General features: G+C 43.3%; 2 protein-coding genes across 2 annotated transcripts in view; one reads left to right on the top strand and one right to left on the bottom strand.

Annotated features, from left to right (window-relative positions):
* The first annotated feature begins 5,856 nt into the window (after nucleotides 1-5,856).
* On the top strand, nucleotides 5,857-8,904 carry tmem160 (transmembrane protein 160). Its single transcript, XM_061073121.1, has 4 exons — nucleotides 5,857-6,209; nucleotides 6,599-6,623; nucleotides 7,872-7,964; nucleotides 8,528-8,904. Exons 1-4 carry the CDS (start codon nucleotides 5,979-5,981, stop codon nucleotides 8,854-8,856), a joined length of 678 nt encoding a protein of 225 aa, XP_060929104.1. The 5' UTR covers nucleotides 5,857-5,978; the 3' UTR covers nucleotides 8,857-8,904.
* Nucleotides 8,905-16,234: 7,330 nt separating this feature from the next.
* Nucleotides 16,235-21,155, bottom strand: part of npas1 (neuronal PAS domain protein 1) — a 32,846-nt gene continuing 27,925 nt past the window's right edge. Inside the window, exons 7-11 of the mRNA XM_061073616.1 lie at nucleotides 20,608-20,804; nucleotides 20,383-20,489; nucleotides 19,014-19,161; nucleotides 17,464-17,576; nucleotides 16,235-17,316 (exon numbers count right to left, since the gene is read on the bottom strand). Of these exons, the coding sequence (XP_060929599.1) occupies nucleotides 16,235-17,316; nucleotides 17,464-17,576; nucleotides 19,014-19,161; nucleotides 20,383-20,489; nucleotides 20,608-20,804 (1,647 nt within the window). The remainder of the gene's footprint in view (nucleotides 17,317-17,463; nucleotides 17,577-19,013; nucleotides 19,162-20,382; nucleotides 20,490-20,607; nucleotides 20,805-21,155) is intronic.

Here is a 21,155-nt window from a genome sequence, read left to right on the forward strand (position 1 = left end):
CACGTCCTTCCGTCCCTTCATTGCAGCCCTGTCACAGCCTATAGGTGGCGCTCTGGAGCACTGGGGGCTCTCACATATGTGAGCAGGTATGCATCTAAGTGGGCTATATCTGTAAGTGAGGATACAATGGCATTTTAATAAAACAACTCATTGAGCCTTGGCTTATGTTGTCACCCACAGTGAGGGTTTAGCTGCACAGTACAAACAGCTTAATTAGACAGTTTATATATAGTTTGACATTTTGAACAATATGTTATGTTTTGAGCTAGGAGGAGCAGGCCTTTTTATTTGAGTCACAAAACCGTGGAACAGTTGTATCTATTGGGATCAGACAGATCTTTGAATGTTGGAAATTTTCAACTGTTTTCAGAAGCATGCTTGATGGGGAGGAGGGTAAACCAGAAGGGCCTGGGACGCAGCTGAAGAGAAGATGGGGTTAACAGACCCATCAGGATTTGGATCGATCGTGTCTGGTCCCATGCTTGTCGGGTCATTGACCTCGGTCGTGCAAAGACCACTTCACAGTCAGAGATCCAGACTTTATTTAACCATTGAAGGTTGCATCTGTGGAGGTGAAGCGATCATCTTTTGGTCAAGATTCTGAGTCTGTGTTTACTGCATAGGAGAACGTAACAGTCACACAGGGAATGTTTCATTAAGTTTTTTTTCATTTCATCATCATGATCAAGGGTAGATTGTTTTTTTATTTAACAAATCAAAAAAAAGATATCCAAAAAGAGATATCAAATAAAAAAAAGATGTCAAATTGAAATGGGGTGGTAAAATAAAGCATCCACATCTAAACAGAAAAGAAAATGAAACTAAAAAGCTCTTTTAAAGTTAAATGAGACCGATTGGTGATAAAATCACACAGGAAACTACTAATGATTCATCACTAACTGTCACGCTATATCAGTCATTTATATTAAAAGTAAATTCTGGTTGGTGGGTGAGCACAGGAAATAGGAACTAATGTTTATAGACCTGCACAAAGAATAATATATTGTTTGGCAAATGGGGAACTTGTACGTGAAATGATTAATCTGTCATGTTTCACTTAATCATCTCAGTGCATGAGGACGACAGTGAACGCCCATGAAGGCTGGAGTCACCATGCAGTTTTATCAAAGGTCATTTTATTACCGTTTTATTTGGAGTTAATCTCAGACCAGGATGTTCAGCGCCCACGCTATGTTTTATTGTTGCTGACAGAGATGTGACAGCTTTTTATTGATGTTTTGGAAAAGCAGGACGTGACCAGGAAGTTTGGTTTGACTCTGATACAGCTTTTCCTCCACAGTTGGCCTGAGGTTGATCCCTGCTCAGGCGCAGCGTGCTTATAGAAGCAAAGGAAAATCTTGCCTCTCAATATTTTCTCAATGAGCTCATTTTCAAGTCATGCAGCAGCTTACATGGCGGGTAAAGCTGACCAGACATAACACGATCTCCTCCGAGGGCCTGCCACTGCATAGCAACCAGAGCAGTCAGATACTACATCTTAAGAATGATCCCATTGTTTTCAGCCGGGGAGAGACGAAAGATGATTCATTATTTGGCTTTGATTGTGGTGGAGAATAAGAGCCGAGTTCCCGCACTGCCTGAGGGGGTGTGAGAACCGTAGATATTAAGTGTTTGGCACAGAAACTTGACGCTGACTTGTTTACTGCAGACGTAAGTGGTGATATGACACACACACATACAATCACACACACATACGCATTAGCCATCAGCTTGTGACTCCAACAATGTCATCCACACAACAGCAGTGGTCAGAGATAAACAAGTGGCCTCCAAATTAATCTGGGCTCCCCTGTACCAGGAGTTCAGAAGGAAAACTACAGCATAACTAAAAGGAAGAAGAAGCTTGAAAACACACAGAGACACACACACACACACACACACACACCTGCCACATTGAATAACCCCGACAGCTTCCCATCCTGTCTCCTGTAGTTTTGGTACATTGTGGTGTGTCCCCTCAAAATAACTTACAATGCACATTTTACATAATGACGTGTGAGAGAATTACATACCTGTGTGTATATATATAATCGTATATATATAAAAAAGTTATATACATTTTTTTGTTCTATATTGGTATTCTTGTGAGTTTGTTCAATGCAGTGCAGCAGTGTTTGAATACAGTAGCTTCTCTCTGTTTATTAATGTCGGTAAATCATTTGTCCGCTGAGCAGTTGACACTCGTATCCAACACTTGTTTGTCCCAGGGACTGAAAAACAATGTAGGCTTTGCCAAGGTCAGTGCTCTCAACGCAGCTGGCTGGAATCCCCCAGACTGTGCAACATGGACCAGTGCAGCCCTGCACGTATACACATCTCCTCCTCCTCCTCCTCCTCCTCCTCCTCCTCCTCCTCCTCCTTCCCTCTATCTCTCTCTCCCTCCCTCTCTCTCTATCACGCACCCTCATTTCTGTTGACAGCGCAGGAGTCAAGCAGAGTGAAAAACAAAGAGTCGACAGATAGTTGAGGCCAATATGTAGAAACTTGATTATTTTAGTCTTTTTCTGGCCAATTGAAAACATTCATGTTCCTGTTTTTTTTCATGAAATTGTTATAATCATCCAAAATGCACATTCACATCATGTTTCAGAAATAGCACATTAGAAATTCATGGTTTTTTTAAAATGTTTTACTGGCAGAGGGAAATACCCAGTGGAGCTGGATGCGTGACAGCACACATGATGAAGGTCACGCCAGTCAGATGACATCTTAAAAAGAAATAGACAGCAGTGCCTCGGTGTCATGGATAATTTGTTTTTCTGTCATATAAGAAGAATCGAGGATAATGCGGAGCAAGAGAGGTAAAGGTGAGACTCCTTATGTCGAAACAGTTTCCATCAAAACTGCATCATAGTGCCTCTCTTTCAAAAATAAGACAGATTGATAGATGGATGTTCTTTATTGATCCCAATTTGTGAAATTATTGTGTCACAGCAGCATTTCAAGGGCATTGCCCAAAGAGCAAAGAACAAAAGGCTAAATACAAATGAGACAAGCGTTCAAAGCTGCATTAGTGCCTTGAACATGAATTAAATTAATTAATATTAATATAATATGTGCAACCAAAAAAAAGTCCTTAGACCCATCATTCACTCTGGGACAATGTTAGAGAGGAAGGACAAAGAGGGTTCGTCAAGTGAACCTGAGGAAATGAAGGCAAAGGGAAAAGAAAGTGAAAGACAGTAATAAGGGCCAAAGAAGTGGAACTTCAGGGGAATTTGGGAATCAACCTTGCCACTAGCTTTACTTAAAATAGCTCAGTTATAAAGAGGATTTTTCTTTGTGCAGTTAAACAACGCCAAACCTGTTCTGTCTACACTGCGCTTTTCTAAAGTGCCCGTGGAGTTCAGTGAGTCTGTGAAACAGTCGTCATTCTGTGCATGTGGTTCCGTCGGTGTCTGTGACGTCTCAGTCTGCTTCTCTGTCACTGTGCTTTTCAGTTGAGTTCACTGACATGACAAAGACCCCTCTAATGGAAAAGTACAGTCTGAGAGTCTGCTTATCCTTTGGCATCGCTACAGTCGGGACGCTGACCAACTCGCCAGATTCACATTTTGACATAAGCCACCTGTGACTTTCACTGTGGTTAACACACTGAACAACGTCTGTAGTTATATGTAAATACATGTTTTTACTTTATCATCAGCTTTAGACACATATATAAACACTTCCCCCGGGTGTATAAATATGCAGAGTAACCTGCTTATGTTTACGATCAACTACCACATGTTCACTCTTCCACACAGGTCCACAGACGCCTTCACGCCGTCAGAAAGTAGTTGGTCAGTTGGTAGAGAAAAATATAGGTGGTTCGGTGTGATATGGTGAAGTAGGTATGGTGTTATAGTATAGTGTAGTTTAGTGTGGTTTAGTGTAGTATAGTGTGGTTTAGTGTAGTATGGTATAGTACTATGGTGTAGTGTGATAGTAAGTATAGTAAAGAACAGAATAGTTTTACAAAAGTATACATTCAATAATATGATAATAATGTCTGTATCATTGAATGTGAAGTATCCATTTCAGGAATAATAATGTTGCACCAGATAAATATCACAGAGAATTATTTAGTGTTAAGCTGGATGACGTCTGTATGTGTAAGCTCGTGCACGTGCGTGTGTTTGTTTGTGTGTATAGAAACATCAGTCTCCTATTGTGTTGGGGACAGTAGCGTGAGAGCGACCAGAGGGTCAGCTGTGCATCACATCAAAGATTTGGCCGCCTGTAAAAGACCCCACTGTCAAAACACACACCCACACACCCACACACAAACACACACACACGCATGGACGCTCACACGCACACACACACACGCTCCGATCTGAGACCCATTGCAGCTTTCTATACTCCTCACATTAAACAATCAGGTATGAGGGGCGTCGTCTTCCTGGGTCCCAGCGGGCTGGAGAAGACAAAAGACCCCCAGGAAGAGGACGTTCACTCATCTTCACACAGGACACATGGGAGCATAGATCTATCTGCCTCATATACACACACACACATACCCACATCGGTCCATTGGGTCTGTACACAGAGTTTTATATAGTATCAGTGTGTGTCAGATAATTTCACAACATAGCTTCCCACACTGCTGGTTGTCCCTCAAACTTCCTCTGATAATATCATCCACACTTGTGACACTGTCACAGTAGATTCAGCATCTGCATGGTCCTTCACCACAGAACTACAGTCACGCTTATGCCTCCTTTAAGTGTATTTAATTTGTTTATTTTACGTCTTATGCGTCATATTCATACACATTTACACACAGTTCAGGATGGCATATATTGTATCCATGAAAACTTTGAAATTGTCTCATTGACTGTTATAAATGTTGATTTGAACAACATGACTCTGCCGCGGACGAGTTTCAGGGATTATTAAAAAAACATATATATTTATATATATATATATACATGTATGTTATCATCATGTTTGACATAAACCTCCAACAATAAAGAGAATAAGACTGACAGATGAATGAAATCAATAAACTGGTGTGTATCTGCATTAAAATGATGATTCCTTCGCTGTAGATATGATTATGCTGACGAGGGGGGGAAGCGTGTTCCAACCTGCTGGATTGTGGCAGGTAGGATGTGTCATGTGTTATATATGTGTATAGCCTTTGCATAGGTGTGTCTGTCTGTACAGGCTACTATATATAAAAATAGCTGAATACATGCTTTGTACTTAAATGAGCCTTTTACGGGAACTTGCATGCAACACTACGTATCTCTTTTCTTATTATTTTATTTTAGGATAATATCATTAATCTGTGCACTAAGGCTCAAATTTGACCTTGCATATTGTTCAAAGATATGATTAGGTCCTAAAGCAAATCAATCAAATCACCTCTAAACTATACCTATATTTATGTAGAAGAAATATTATGATGCTTGAAATGTTTTTTATACCAAGGTTGACAAAAGTAGTGGAATAAATAGTATATAAATATAAAATAACTACCAAGACCAATTTATTGTCCGTTTTTCTTTATATCTTTTCTTATCTAGGTTCATTTTTTTTTTAAACATGCACCTTGCTGTGCTCTGTTTTGGACGCTTTAAAATTGTATACAAAATAAATAAATATGAACGAGTCATAAATCATTGTTATCGTCTGGCGCCATCATGAGGTGTATATATGTAACTGCAGGTTTTTTAAAGTTGATTTGCTGAGGAAATGTCAGTGAATGAAACTGATCACGTAAAAAAAAAAAAAAAAAAAAAAAAAACATATAAATCTGCTTTAGTTGAAATTATTTCAATTAAACAGATTATTACCCTGCGTCTGTGCGTTGGCTGTCGGTCGCATGGTGGCGCTGTTGTGATCGTGCCCGTCTTGTCAGAACAGCGCTACTTCCGGGTTGTCGTTGACGGGTCAGAGGTCGCAGCACATTGTTGTGTTCCTGCTCCGGATCCTGCGTGTAGCTGTGACCGGTCCGAGCCGGTGATGTGATGGCTTCCCTGGGCTTGTTCCTGAGGAGGCAGCTGCCCCCGGCCCTGGCTCACTACGCCCGGGCGGTGAAGCTCCGGCCCCGGCCTCCCTGCGCCGGGGCCCCGCTGCTGCGGAGGCTGCACGGCCCGGGCCGGCTGCGGACCCCGGAGAAGGGACCGTGGGGGGGGAAGAGCCGGGGGCCCGAGCTGCAGCAGTACCCGCTCACAGACCTCGATAAGGCCGACGCTTTGGTAGGTTCGGCCTGAGACTGGGTTCTAAACAAACTGAAGTCAAAGCTGCTTTTACTTTCGTTTCCCCCCAAAGGAAATGCAAACTAATAATGACTAATATTGATTATATTTGTTGTTGTAGCACTTTTCAAAAGCACCGCTACAAAGTGTTTCAGACAGCAAACATTACAATAAGGTTTAAAATCAAAGTCAGTAAAAGATTTACAAAAAACAATGTCATTCAAAAGTAATGGTGAAGAGAAAGGATAACATAAACAGAATAGTGAGTAAAACTATTCACGTAAAAGCTATGTTTATATCGTATAAATCCCATTTTATGGTTTTTAATATCTGTGAGAAGGTAAACACATGAGATAGATGTTTCTAGCAATTGTGTTTTATTGTTGCAGATGCTGAGAAAGTCCCATGAAACAGGTAACTAACATCTCACCCACTTGTTTTACAGTTTAGAACTTTATTAATCACAGTTTGTTTCTGACTCTCTCCCTCTGTTTACTGAACGTGATGTCATCTACACACAGTGGTGGAAGAAGCTCTCCGTTCATTTGCCCGAGTAAAATTAACGCTACCAAGAGTAAAAGTCCTTCATTAACTCAAAACACTTGACCTGAAACGCTTCAGATTCTCCGTGAATTTCATATTTTCACTCCCTCAAGATCCCGACTCAAGTTGTCTCACATCAACATCTGTATTAGTTTGTTCTGCAGCCTTGAGGAGCTCCTTCACTTCCTTCGTGCATGGCCCCGTGGAACTAAAGTGCTCTTAAACATAAAGTGTTTCAGTGTGCATACTGACATTGATAAAGTTTATACATTTGGAAACTTGTCCTGAAGGAACTGAGTTTCCTGTTCGGGGTCAGGGGTCAACAGCGTTGGAGCCAAATTCAATCGAATTTAAGTAAATGAAAAGATTCTTCAAAAGTAAAAAACAACACGAAAAAGGAACATTAAAATGCCTCCTCTCTTCTCCTGTGGTGTCATCCAAGTTTCCCTAAGCTCCGACATTCAAATTTGACTCCAAACAAGGCAATAAAGCCTTAATGTCCTCTGTGATTGAAGCGTGAACACGGCTCCAAAAGAGGAAATCAGAATGAATGAGGTTTGGGTGAATTATCCCTCTAAATGTTATCAGGAACTAGTAAACATCAAAATCAGAAATTGAATCAGGGCGCATTAATAGTCAACGGATAATGAACCTTGGACAATAAACTGAGACAAAGTTACTGGGCCATGGTCCTAAACTTGGGTAATTGGGCAGAATACACCCAGACCTTATATAACCCTCCTCTTCAGAACTCCTCCCATTTTCACAGACAGGTAAACCCCTCCTCCATCCCCGACCCTCACAGAATAGACCTTGATTCTGCATCAGACATTTTTGATTATAGACTGTATTTGTGTAGAGCTTTTTAAATTTTACACCCTAAACCACATTCATTCATGCACTGCTTTTAAACATGCACAATTTGCAGTGTCATGACGCCTCAGTATGCAGACTGGAGAGGCCGGGGATTAGGGCCTGGTCTGAGATCAGTTATGTCTGTAAAGAGTCTGTTGTCATATGCACGTAAACAGTTTGACTGATTCTGGTTCTCTGTACCTGTTTCTTTTCAGGCTGTAACTCTGAGTGGCTGCTTATTTATGGCTTTGAATGTTTTTGCAGGATTCCTGTCGTGGTTCAGGAACGGTCTGCTAGCCACGGGGATCGGAGTCATCGCGTTCGTCCAGAGCGAAGTGGGACGAGAAGCCGGCTACGGTACAAACCTCAACACACACACACGCAGTTTAGTGTACAAGTCCAGTAGAGCTGTAGCAGGATCAACACAAGCTCTGTGGCAGTGCAACAATAAAGAGTAGCTCATAATGCAAGTTTAATAACAAAGGGGACGGTACATTCTTAAAGGTGAATTATAGAAACAATTTATTAAACTGCAACTGCTTTTAAAAATCAATGGATAAGCAGGAACTATCTAAAATCTAAATGTGTCAATACCTCATTTCTGTTTGTCTGATCTGCAAGAGATTGTATTTGCTGAATCATCAGCAGGTTTAAAAAAAAAAAAGCTGAAAGAACAACATTCCAGCCTTGGTATGAAATTTAGTCATGACCTCAGTATAAATCATGTCAGAATAAAAGCAAGCTGAGCTATTTAACCAACACATATTCCCACAGCTGTAATGATTACGAGGTTTAAATTACTTTTCCAGACCAGAAAATATTCCACATATTTTTTTTACTTTGGTGAATCAACCTGTTTTCCATCTCAGATTTCATTATTGTCCCTCTACAACAAACCACATGAGTCTTCCTCTCCACAGCCTTCTTCATCCTGGGGGGGGTGTGCGTGTCGTTCGGCGGCGCCTCTTACCTCGGCAGCCTCTTCGTCCTGCGGAGGATGATGCAGCTCTCTGTGCCGGCGCTGCTGCTCCAGGGGGCCTCGGTGAGCAGCGTCGCCCTCTTCTGGCTGTGCGCGGTATCTCTCTACATCGGCCGCCTTGAGGTGGAGATCATCCACGATGATGATGAGGAGGGGGGGGCGGGAGAGGAGGAGGACGAGTGCCGCGAGTGCCGCGACAGGCGGGAACACCGGGGCTACAGAGGCTCCCACAGCGGTGAGGACAGTGACAGCAGGGGGCCGGCCAAGTAGACAACTGCCAGGGATGGAGAGTGTGTGTGTGTGTGTGTGTGTGTGTGTGTGTGTGTGCGTGTGTGTGTGTGTGTGCGTGTGCAGGCTGGGTGTGAGTTTATAGATACTGTACAAACCTGCTGTTCCTTGTTATACAGATGTATCCTGATCATTTCTTATCACACATGTTCAAAGCATATCTGTCTGAAAATTGTAATTCATCCCAAATATGTAACATCTTCACATTGACGAGAACGTTGCAGAGACTCTTTGTGAACATTGTGTTTGTTCAGGTTTACTTTTCCAGGTGCTTTATGCCACATTTCTCTTCTCAGACAACTGTTGCTCAGGTCGTGTCTGTCTTACTTTGTTCTGTGACTGATTTACTGCAGTTTGCATAAAAGACGTGAAATAAAATACGCTGGATTTGAAAAGCTGTGTGTGGGTGCCAGGAAAATATTTTAGGTATTTTTTCCTGTTATAAATCAAGGAAGGCTTGGAGTTTATTTTTAGAGGTTGAAATGACCCTGTGAAGTAATTTTTTTATTATTTGTAAGGACAACAGCACTTTTGTCGTTTTTTAATTATCATAACACAAAATTTAGACTTGGGGTATATTTTTTACATCTTTGCCTGTGGTCATATATTTTGTTTGGTATTGGTATTTTACATGTTCAGTACCTAAATGTAAAAAACATTTTACCCTTTGGAGTGAACATCACATGACCTGGTGATCGCTGTAATGGCTTTTTTTTTCATAATTTAAAGAACAGTTGAAGGCATGGATAAGTTAAGTAATTGCTTGGTGTGTGGGAATGGGGTTTGCCATAGTTAACTTTTGTGTGTGTGTGCACCACTTTCAATGCACGCTACTGTATATACTGTAATAAAGCCAGATTGGATCTGTGCTGACACAGATAAATAAACTTTTGTGTGTATTTGTGATGTTTTTGGAATCATAATTAAAGAAAAGATAAATCTAAGTGTTGAGAATGGCTCGCACACATAAATCGGTCCCTTTAAGTTCAATGAGACCACAACATTTCACACATTCATAGGTCACTCCCCTAAATGTGTATGATTTGTGTTTATAGTGAACTATGAATTATTCTCTGAAAAACTAAAGAAAGTGCAAACACATTTCTAGATTCTGCAATTGTATCCAGATCCACTCCAAAGTTTAATGTCTTCTTTCTTGGTCCATATCTCACCCTTATAAGTTTCATGTAGGTTTGCGTTATCCTGCTAACTAACACACAAAACCTACTTGAGGTATTTTAACGGTTTGCCTGAATTTCACAACACTTTGAGGAAGTACTTTTCTCATCTCATTAAGTTGGGACCTAACCTGCTGAGATCATTAGTCAAATCTCACCTAAATCCGGATTAGCATCAGGTGGCTGCTGGTTAATGTGTGCCCTTGTCCCACCAACACTGATTCAAAACTCTAAATCATTCAGTTTTGAATCTGTTGCTTACAGATGAAACATCCAATATTTTCATAAAACATATTTTCCCCAAGATTTAACTTTTGCCATTTTAAAAACATACATTGTGAACCTCCTTTTTCTTTTCAGTATTTGTGATGTTTTTGGAATCATAATTAAAGAAAGAATGAGACTACAACATTTCACACATTCATAGGTCACTCCACTAAATGTGCATGATTTGTGATTATGATGAACTATGAATTATTCCCTGAAAAACTAAAGAAATTGCAAACACATTTCTAGATTCCGCAATAGTATCCAGATCCACTCCAAAGTTTAATGTCTTCTCTCTTGGTCCATATCTCATCCTTATAAGTTTCATGGAAATGTGTTCAGTAGTTTTTGTGTTATCCTGCAAGCTAACACACAAAAGCTCCTTGAGGTATTTTAACGGTTTGCCTGAATTACACAACACTTTGAGGAAGAACTTTTCACATCTCAGTAAATTGGGACCTAACCTGCTGAGATCATTAGTCAAATCTCACCTAAATCCGGATAAGCAGCAGGTGGCTGCTGGTCAGTTGTGGCCCCCAGATGGTTAATGTGGCCCCTTGTCCCACTAACACTAAGTCAAAACTTTAAATCATTCAGTTTTGAATCTGTTGCTTACAGATGAAGCATCCAAATTTTCATCAAACATATTTATCCCAAGGTTTAACTGTTGCCATTTAAAAATGTATCGTACATTGTACAATCATACATTGTGAACCTCCTTTTTCTTTTCAGGTTTAGATCACATTGCGTCTGCATTAACTTATTAAACACACATAACATGTATCAATGAATCAATCAAAATTTATTTTTATAGCCCATATTCACAAATCACATTTCGTCTCACAGGGCTTTAACATTGTGAGACCTCCTCTGTCCTTAACCCTCAGCAAGAGTAAGGAAAAACTACTAAAAACCCTTTTAACAGGTAAAAATACATGGAAACCTCAGAGAGAGCCACAAGTTGACGGCCTCCAGCTTGATGAATCTGATCAATTCCTCGAAACAGGCCCAGAGGACTCGACCCCTGTGTCTCAGGGGCCGGGGCGGAGGAGATTCACTTTGACACTCTTTCATGGAATGTAAGGGCATCACAAAAATGTTCAGCTTCAGCAAATTATCAGCACGAGCGGAGACCTCTACCTGTGCCCGACACCTCGTAAGAAGTTCTGCTATTTTCATCTTTTATGCAAACACGGTCCAACACCATGTAGCCGTGCTGTCAGAGTCTCGGCTGCAGCGCGAGTCAGAGGAGCAACAAACTGTCCACACACACACGCTGCACATGCATAATTTTTATAATGAGCTGCTGATCTGCGAGCGTGTATGAATATATGAGCTGAGCCGAGCAGCATGTGGTTGTTGTGTACGTGTGTGTGTGGGGAAGGGATGGTGGGGGGGCTCTGTCTGTGATAACTATCTCTGACTGGGTTAGGGCGAAGGTCTGTGATATCTCCCAGCCATCGACACACCGTGTTGCTGTTGAGACTCACCTTAGAGTCACCCTCTCTTCCTCTCTCCTTCGCCCTCTCCTCCTCCTCCTCCTCCTCCTCCTCCTCCTCCTCCTCCTCCTCCTCCTCCTCCACCTCCTCCCTCTACCTCTCCTCTCCCTGATTCACGGGGCGTCTCGGTGCAGTTGTGTTTTTCACATGCAGGGTGTGTCTGGACGGCTGCTGCAGTGTGACCAGCACCCCACCTCCCCCTCTCCACCTCCTCCACCTCCTCCTCTCTCCATGGATCCTCTTCTACCCTTTTCTGCCCTCGCCTCCTCTCGTGTTCTGGACTCCTCCTCACGTTCGCCTCTCCACCCACCCCACTCCCCCTTTCCCCTCCTCCGTGGCTGCATTTGACTGCACAGGTCTGCTTGGCATGCAGGAGGCTCCTGAGGCCTGGCGCGTCTAAAGGGCAGGGCGCCCAGAGGCAGGAGACGCACCCTCACTGACAAACACCATCTACCCCCAGACCCCCGAGCACAGCGGCTGCTGAAATCACAACACCAGACACAGCAGCTCCCGAGTCCAGGGCTGCAGCCTCATACATCTCTCCCCGAAGAAAAACCCTCCGCCTCCACACCCAACACGCCCCGGCCCTGAGAGTCGGAGCTGTAACCTCTGCTCATTTGGCTCATCTGCTCTCAGGTGTTAAATGCCATGTGTACGGATCAAAGCATCTGCATTTCAAGTGTGGATTGGCCTTCTCCTGGCCGAGAGGAGCGAAGGGGGGATTGTTGGGAAATAAAGACAAAGAGGAAACTAGTGGAGATGGAGAGAGGAGGACTGGGAGAGCTGTTGAGGTTTGGAGTGAAGCCCCGTGCCAGGTGTGTCTGCCTCCATCCCTCACTCGAATATTCCGACCTGTATTTTTTTACTCTTTCAAATGCATTTACATGTGCTGAGGTATTTCCCCCGGGAGCGCGACTCCAATTCAGGGGGTAAGATAAGCCATCAAAGTCAGTGACAGAGAGGGCGAGTGGGTGACTCACTGACAGGCTGAGGAGGAGACAGTCAGGAGAGCTGCCATGACTTGTGGGCACACACACACACACACACACACACACACACACACTCAAACTGACACAAGCAGTGCAAAATCATTTCAACTGTACAAGCAGCACCTTTTCTCTTGCTCTGTGCCGACAGCACGAGGACACGGAGAAGCAACCCGAGGTGGTTCTGCAGCTCAGTTCCCATCACATCAGCGCACACAGCTCATACAGTGCATACGCTTTTGCACGTACAATGGCATTTTCTCCCCAACAACTGCTCTTGTTTAGTATGCGCTTCCTTTGGTCTTGAGGAGGAATGATCCTCACTCTAATGAACTAGGGCCTGCCACTTGAATGTAAAACAGGATTTAACCCGTCTTCAATGTCAGAGCCCCTCCCTGGGGCTGCTTCAGACAACACACTCGCAAATTCATGGGGATACACACACGGGCAAACCACCAATGTACACACACACACACACACACACAGGGGTGCACACGCCTGCATATAGTTTTTCATAAGTGAGACACTCTCCATGCACTCTGTGTGCTCTCTGTGCCTCTGTGTTCATTTCAGACCAATTTATGGCGACGTCTTTGTTGAATCCGACACACTCAGAAGACGGCCCGCTGCACGTCCATTCATAGTGTGTCTGTGTGTGTCTGTGTGTGTCAGTGTGTGTGTTATGATGTGTAGCATCTTCCAGTCATTTCTCTCTGTGTGTAAGGAAAAGTGAAAAAATGTATAGGAATGTCTGTTAAATACCTGAAATACAACTTTAGGTTTATATGAAGTATCGATCAAATATTTAAACATTCTTAAATCTATTCATGTAATTTATACTTCATACATATATGAAGTATTGTTCAAATATTAACAGATACTTCATTCAACCTGAAATAAAACTTTAGGTAAATATGAAGTACTGACTAAATATTAGCAAATACTTCGTATATACCCTAAATTTAACTTTAACTTCAGGTGTGTATAAAGTATTGATTAAATATGAACCAATACTTTACATATACCTGAAATATAACCTTAGATATAGAGGAAGTATTCATTAAATAACAAACATATTTACCTGAAATATAACTCCAAGTATATGAAGTATTACTTCAGTTTAAAAAAAAATACACCATAGATACCTGAAATATAAGTCCAGGTATATATGAAGTATTGATCAAATATGAAAAAATCTAGTCTATATGAAACATATATGTATGTATAAACAAAATAACTAAATAAATCATTTTAATGAATGTGCTGCAAAAGAAGCAATAAAGAAACAACACAGTCTCGAGTTGTGCTCCTCTACTGGAATATTTTATTGTTATCATCTGTATCACTGTTTCTTCTTTTTACATGTGTTCATTTTATTGGATGAGTGTGTAGAGTATTCACAAAGATGGGAGGATAACATTAGATTCACAGTGATGGGCAAGGGGTTAGCTATTTAATCAAATCAAAAAAAAAAGATAAAAACACGCTTGTACAAGCAAACGCACTCGCACACACTCATACGCACACATGATACCATCAAACACCCGAGTACATACGTGCGCTCACACATGTGTATGTGACAGCTCCAGTACGGGTGTGTAGTGCACATTGGATCTGACCAATTAGAAATGTGTTTTTTCTTTCTTTTTTTCGGTCCGAACGTCTGAACCATCAGATCAGAACTAGATCCCAGTCTGAAGAAAAACAGATGATAATAATTCAGGTGTATTTTGATCAATTATAAGGACTTTATTCAAAGTGCTAGAGAAGAATGTGACCTTTCTTTCTGAGTCTTTACATCATGAACTTTTATCATCATCACAAATGTGACTATCCTCACATTTCTTAAATAATATGTGTGCTGTAATTTGGGAGAAATAGTCACATTTTCAAATGTTAAATATTGCATTTTGGAATTACAATAATTGGAGTGTATTACACAACAACTAAATGGACTCACTTCAGTTCAGTTGGGAGATTCTATTTTTTTCATATAAAGTGTTTATATGTTTAGTCCTGAGATAAATTCCAATCACTCAGTGTGAAACAGAAATTTCTTTTTATTCCCACTTTGTAATTTAAAACTTTATTTCCATTTGACTGAATTGTACTGAATTCAATACTGAAACATTTCTGTATATTTTTATTGACCTCAGATGGTCGTCTTTTAATGACCACATGTGGTCTCAGTTTTTTTTTTTTTAATGGACATTAGTGACCTCTGTTGCATTGTTTTCTGTTTTAACAGCAAGTGTTAAGTGATGAAGTGCTTCGAGTTCAACACCAGAACAAATCCCAGTAAGTGCTCAGAGAAACACAGGAGGTTCGAATGATAACAAAACACTTTTGTCCTCCTCCTAAAAAACACATTTTTTTAGAAATAGCTTTTTTAGAGAATAATAACAATAATAAAAAAAACATATGATATTGTGCATCCAATAAAACTATGTTATTCTGTCTGTCTAGACACATTTTTCACACCATTCTTCCATCGGTTTTATCTGCTTCAAAAATCAATGATAACAAAACATAAAAAAGAAGAATATGGCTTTCATACACAAACACAATCGTATCATCAAGTGGAATATACTATAATTAATACTCAGTTAAACAAATTAACTTCCTATAATCAAAACACAGAAATAGCATCCAGTCTGCATTGCATCTTCTTCCTTTATATATAATGGAATGTCTGGGACTACATTAGTCATATTTTTGTCCCAACAGTGTGCTTTAAGTATGGCTGACTGATGAATACTTGGATTTTCTTTTCATTATTATTATTATTATTATTATTATTTCGAATCTCAATACAAAAAAACCTTCATTTATTTTATGGGACAACCCAACAATTACATTCTCACCTGGATCTCAGCGTAAGAGGTGATTTGTATGATACTGCAATAATAAAAATTTATATTCAAAATTCCCTTTTGTTCCTACAGACGCGTGTCCGTCTCCTTCTACCGTCTTCTTGTTAATCGGGTTAATGGTGGTGACCGCGAGGTGGGTGTGAGCTGAGGGTCTTTATGGTTTTGTCTCTATGTACAATATGGCTTCTCTGAGTGGAAGAGACACAGGAAATCAACACAGTCGTGGAGAGAAAGACACAGAGCAGAGTTCATTATCGTCGGAGGGAGGGAACGTCTGGAGGGACGAGCGGTCAGAAGTTTCCACGGCCCGTTTTCTTTGAGAATCACTGTCACTCGTCCACATCAGGCCGACATGGATTCCCCACGGCGGAGACTTGTCACACACTTCAGATCGCAGTTATTCGACTCATCGTCCAATTAGTAACGTCCTCAGAGGCGTAATGTCCTGCCACTCCCGTCCGTCCTGCCCTTTCCAATGTCTCTCTTTCTGTTCTGTCACCCGCTCCATCCTTCATTTTTCATCTCCTCCTCTCGCCTCCTCTTCCCCTCTGACTCCCTCAGTCCTCCTCCGAGCCCGCGGCCCCCCTCAGTGCGTTCATACAGAAGGGCAGGCCGGAGGAGAAGGGGCTGTCGGATGGGGAGAACCCGCTGAAGGGGGGCAGCCCGGCCAGCCGCTGCAGGTGGGGGAAGAAGGCCGGCGGGGGGGGTCCCTTGTGGTGGTCCGAGCGGAGCTGCAGGCCGTCGCTGTGTCCCGCGCCGTGGTGGTGGGAGGGGGGCAGCTCGGGCGGAGCGTAGCGGATGGTGCTGGGGGCGTAGAGGCTCTGCGGACCCTGAGGGCCGAGGGCCAGCGGGTGGAAGAGGACCCGGCCTGCAGCGCCCCCTGCAGCCAGTCTCTGCAGCAGCTCAAAGTCAGGACCGCCGCCCGGGCAGCCGTTGCCTCGGGTGACGGTGCCCGACATGCCCCTGTCCTCCCGGGGCAGGGGGGAGGACACGGACATGGGGGGGGACAGGGCCGGGGAGGGCGGAGTGAACAAACCTTTGGGGGGGGCTTCGCTGCTGGAGGAGGAGTCGGGGATCGGGGTGGTGGGGCTGTCGCCGTTGAGGCTGCTGGAGGGCGTGTGTGCGTGTGAGGGCTGGTGCTGGCCGGGGTGGGAGGTGGAGGTTTGAGTGTGAGACCCCCAGCGCCCCCCCCCGGGGAGGGAGTCGTGCTCTGTCTTGATGCCGGAGCCGCTCAGAGACGACGGGGTCACCACACTCTTCAGCTGCTGGATCACCGCCCGGCCGTTGTGCGCCCGCCCTCCTCTCTCCCCTCGGCTCGGGGTGTCCCCCCCCCTGCTCGGTTTGCCTCCCCCGCCGTCTTCCTGTTTCAGCCGGTCACTGTCCCCCCCCTGCTCCCACTCCGTCTCCTCCTCTTCCTCCCCCTCGCTGTCACTCGCCAGGTCGGAGGAGGCCGACACGCTCTCCTCCACATGGCGGAGCTCCTCCAGTCTGCGGCGGGTTTCGGGCGGAGCGCCCTCGGGCTCGGACCTCAGGAGGCGCTTCCTCCTGTCCTCTGATTGGACGGCGGCGGCGCTGAACTTCTCCCTCCCTTTAGTGTCGGGGTCACTCTTCCCTGCTGGGCCCTTTACTGCCTGGGAACCTGAAGGAGGAGGGAGGAGAGGTTTATGATAAGGAGCCACAGAGGCAGGTGTTTCTGTGTGTTAGTGGGCATCATGGGACGGGACTAGTGTGTGTGTCTGTGTGTGTGTGTGTGTGTGTGTGTCTGTGTGTGTGTGTAGCGTCCTACCTCGGGCCTGAGGGGAGCTGTCGGCGGGAGAGGAGCTGACTCGAAGTCTCTCCGCTCGTAAGCCCTCCGGAAGCTGCAGCAGATCCAGGGGAGTGTCGGGCAACTCGGTCCGGCTGTGGAGAGAGAGGGACGGATGGAGAGATGAGAAAATGGAAAGAGAGGGAGGGAGGGACGGAGGAAACACAGTTTACACAAAATGCTCATCTGCCACTTACCGAGCTGATTTCCGTGGATACTTAGAGATGCAAACAACATATAATCAGACTAATAACAACCTCCGAGAGCCCAACCGCCTCACACCCTTCTAACCTCGACCCAACACACACCCAGTTGTACAGACACGTACAGTACACAAGCACCGACACATGCAAACACACACACACACAGGCAGACCCCGCCCTTCAAGACACACGGAAACACACACTCTGTGCCCCACTCAGCAGCCCACCTATACACAGTTAAGCCCAGACAAGGAGGAGGCTGCTGGAGAAGTTAATGAGCTCTTGTAATTACAGCACTAATTAACTAAAACACCATTCAGCCTCAGAATTCTGACAAATCCATTTGTTGTAATTATATAGCTTCAGTCCAATTAGCATTGAAATGCAGCCTCCTCCTCTTGTTTTTGTCTGAACGCTCCGGCGCTGTGCACACATTTGGTTATGCTCCGCGTTTGTGTGCGAGTGTGTGTGTGTGTGAGTATATTTGCATCAGGGTGTCAGTGAATAGTGTGTGTGTGTGTGTGTGTGTGTGTGTGTGTGTGTGTGTGTGTGTGTGTGTGTGTGTGTGTGTGTGTGTGTGTGTGTGTGTGTGTGTGTGTGTGTGTGTGTGTGTGTGTGTGTGTGTGTGTGCAAGAGGGAAATAAGGGAAAAGCGTTTTTTTCCTGAGGTTACCTGCAGTTGTTTTGTGTGTTAAATAAATAAAACCTTCACCAACAGTAAAACTACATGAAGACCTTAAGGATAATTTAAACTTAAGCAAATTAAAGAAATAAGTCAAATTCTCACAAAATGATACAGCGTGAAAGTTTATTAATATGTCATAATGTTGAATTACTTTTAAATTCTAGGTATTTGCCATGTATTGGTCGTGATGATAATTGGAAAAATTGGAAAAATTGGAAAAATTGTCAGCAATAACATAATGTTAGATTCACTGCCGAGTCTATATTTAGGGCAGAAATATATTAAAGAAAAATGTAAGAATTCACTCAAATGAATTTAAAATCTATAAAACATAAACCTTGAAGAGGACGAACCCTTTTTCAATAAACTTTTAGCTGTCCTCAGTATTTATATAAAAATTTAACACGAGTATTAACTTTAATAGGGCCTGGTAATGTGCTGCTTTGATGTCACTAGTTTGTATTAAGTATCCTCATCAGTTTCCTCACATGTCGGCGGGCGTGAAACTTCCAGTAATCCTTCTGCATTTCATCATGCAGCGCTTCAAAGCCTCTCTGTTCTCAGTGTGGTGCCGGCTCATATGAACCAGGAACATGTTGGCGGTCGGGGGGGAACAGACTGTGGCTCTGCCGCCGTCGCACTGACCTCAGGACATAGTTGACCCAGATGACGTTGCGTTCGTGGGGGGCTTTGTGGTTGATGGAGACGGTGGCGTTGGACTGGATCCACAGGTAACCCCCCCTCCTCTGGAGCCAGCGGTAGTAGCCAGTCACCACCTGGCCTTTCCTCAGCACTGGGAGGAGGAGGAGGAGAGAAAATAAGCCCATTATTGGTTTGGAAGTTCTGAGTGGAGGCAGCAGAGGGCGCCTATCCAAACAGGAATGAATGACAGGCTTTCAGGGCCCCCAGTTTCAGACCATGTTTGAAATCAATCAATCAATCAAATTTTATTTGTATAGCCCCCATAGTTTTTGCGTTATCCTGCTAACTAACACACAAATCCTACTTGAGGTATTTAAACAGTTTGCCTGAATTACACATCACTTTGAGGAAATACTTTTCTCATCTCAGTAAATTGGGACCTCACCTGCTGAGATCATTAGTCAAATCTCACCCAAATCCGGATAAGCAGCAGGTGGTTGCTGGTCAGTTGTGGCCCCCAGATGGTTAATGTGTCCCCTTGTCCCACCAACACTGAGCCAAAACTTTAAATCATTCAGTTTTGAATCTGTTGCTTACAGATGAAACATCCAATATTTTCATAAAACATATTTTCCCCAAGATTTAACTGTTGCCATTTAAAAAACATACATTGTGAACCTCCTTTTTCTTTTCAGGTTTAGATCACATTGCGTCTGCCTTAACTTATTAAACACACATTACATGTATCAATCAATCAATCAAATTTTATTTTTATATCCCATATTCACAAATCACAATTCGTCTCATAGGGCTTTAACATGGTGTGAAATCCTCTGTCCTTAACCCTCAGCAAGAGTTAGGAAAAACTACTAAAAAAACACCTTTTATTAACAGGGTAAAATTACGTAGAAACCTCAGAGAGAGCCACATGTGAGGGATCCCTCTACCAGGACGGACAGAAGTGCAATAGATGTCAAGTGTAGGAAAAAATCTAGAAATTAGTAGATAAAGCATTAAGTACTCAAAAGGCACTTCTGGCAAGAATGAGTGTTATAATATGGGAAATATATTTAAGTGTGTATTTACAGACGTCAGTATTTATGATTGAAAATCAACAATTACTATATATTATATCACCTCAATATTAACAGCTATGTACCACTTCAGATTGTCCAAAACATTTCCTTGTTCTTTCATTCTCATATTCATACAGACGACATTGGTCTTAAATATATAACAGGCTATCTACATTTAATTGTAAAATACAATATTATAAAGTTAGAGGGGAAAGTAGCATTGAAGTCAGCAAGTGAAGAAATGAGGGAGGTGGGGATCAGTTTTATAAAATCAAGTATGTCTGGATGTAACTCACAGTCTTCATGGCTCTGCCGGAGGTTTTCCAGGTCTTCTACGTGGATGAAGTGATAACAGGTGTGTCCCACCACCTCTGCTGGGGTCAGGTCCATGTACTCAGAGATCCTGGGAGGAGAAGCCACAGCGATGAAACACAGATGAGTCGACTGAGCAGAGGCAGACAAGTCTTCTAAAATCACCACCTGACATTTCCTCCGATACTATACGTAGCCAAAACCCTCACCTGTTCTCACAGTACGTGACCTGTAGGTCCATGTTCACTCGGAAGACGAACATTTGGCTCTCCATGCGGACCTCGTTGAGCGTGGAGGGGGGGAGCGTGTGCGCCAGGGCCACCAGACCCAGCGGACGCCGCACCTGGCGCACGGAGCCCGGGATGAGGGCGGGGCGGCAGCGGATTCGTCCGGTCACGTGGATCACCTGACAGATAGCAGACAGCAGAATGTAATGAGACACCAGGTCATTTATGCAGGATGAAATCAGAAACATGGTGGTTCATGCGTTGTGGTACGGTTACACAACTCAGGATGAAGAAATATAACACTCAGCAGTAGGGTTGCAAAGGGGCGGATAGTTTCCGGTAAATTTCCGGAAACTTTCCGGAAACTTTCCATGGGAAGTTTAGCTCGGGAATTTGGGGAATTTTGAAAAAAAATTTACGCAAATTAAACGCTGAGCAATAAAAACGTCATTCAAAACTCTATTTTAAAGATGTATGGAATGCAGCACACACTGCACGTTATATTTCAACCCTCCACTGTGCATTCTTCC

The sequence above is a fragment of the Limanda limanda genome, chromosome 6 (genome assembly GCF_963576545.1).
Source record: "Limanda limanda chromosome 6, fLimLim1.1, whole genome shotgun sequence".
NCBI classification, from domain to species: domain Eukaryota; kingdom Metazoa; phylum Chordata; class Actinopteri; order Pleuronectiformes; family Pleuronectidae; genus Limanda; species Limanda limanda.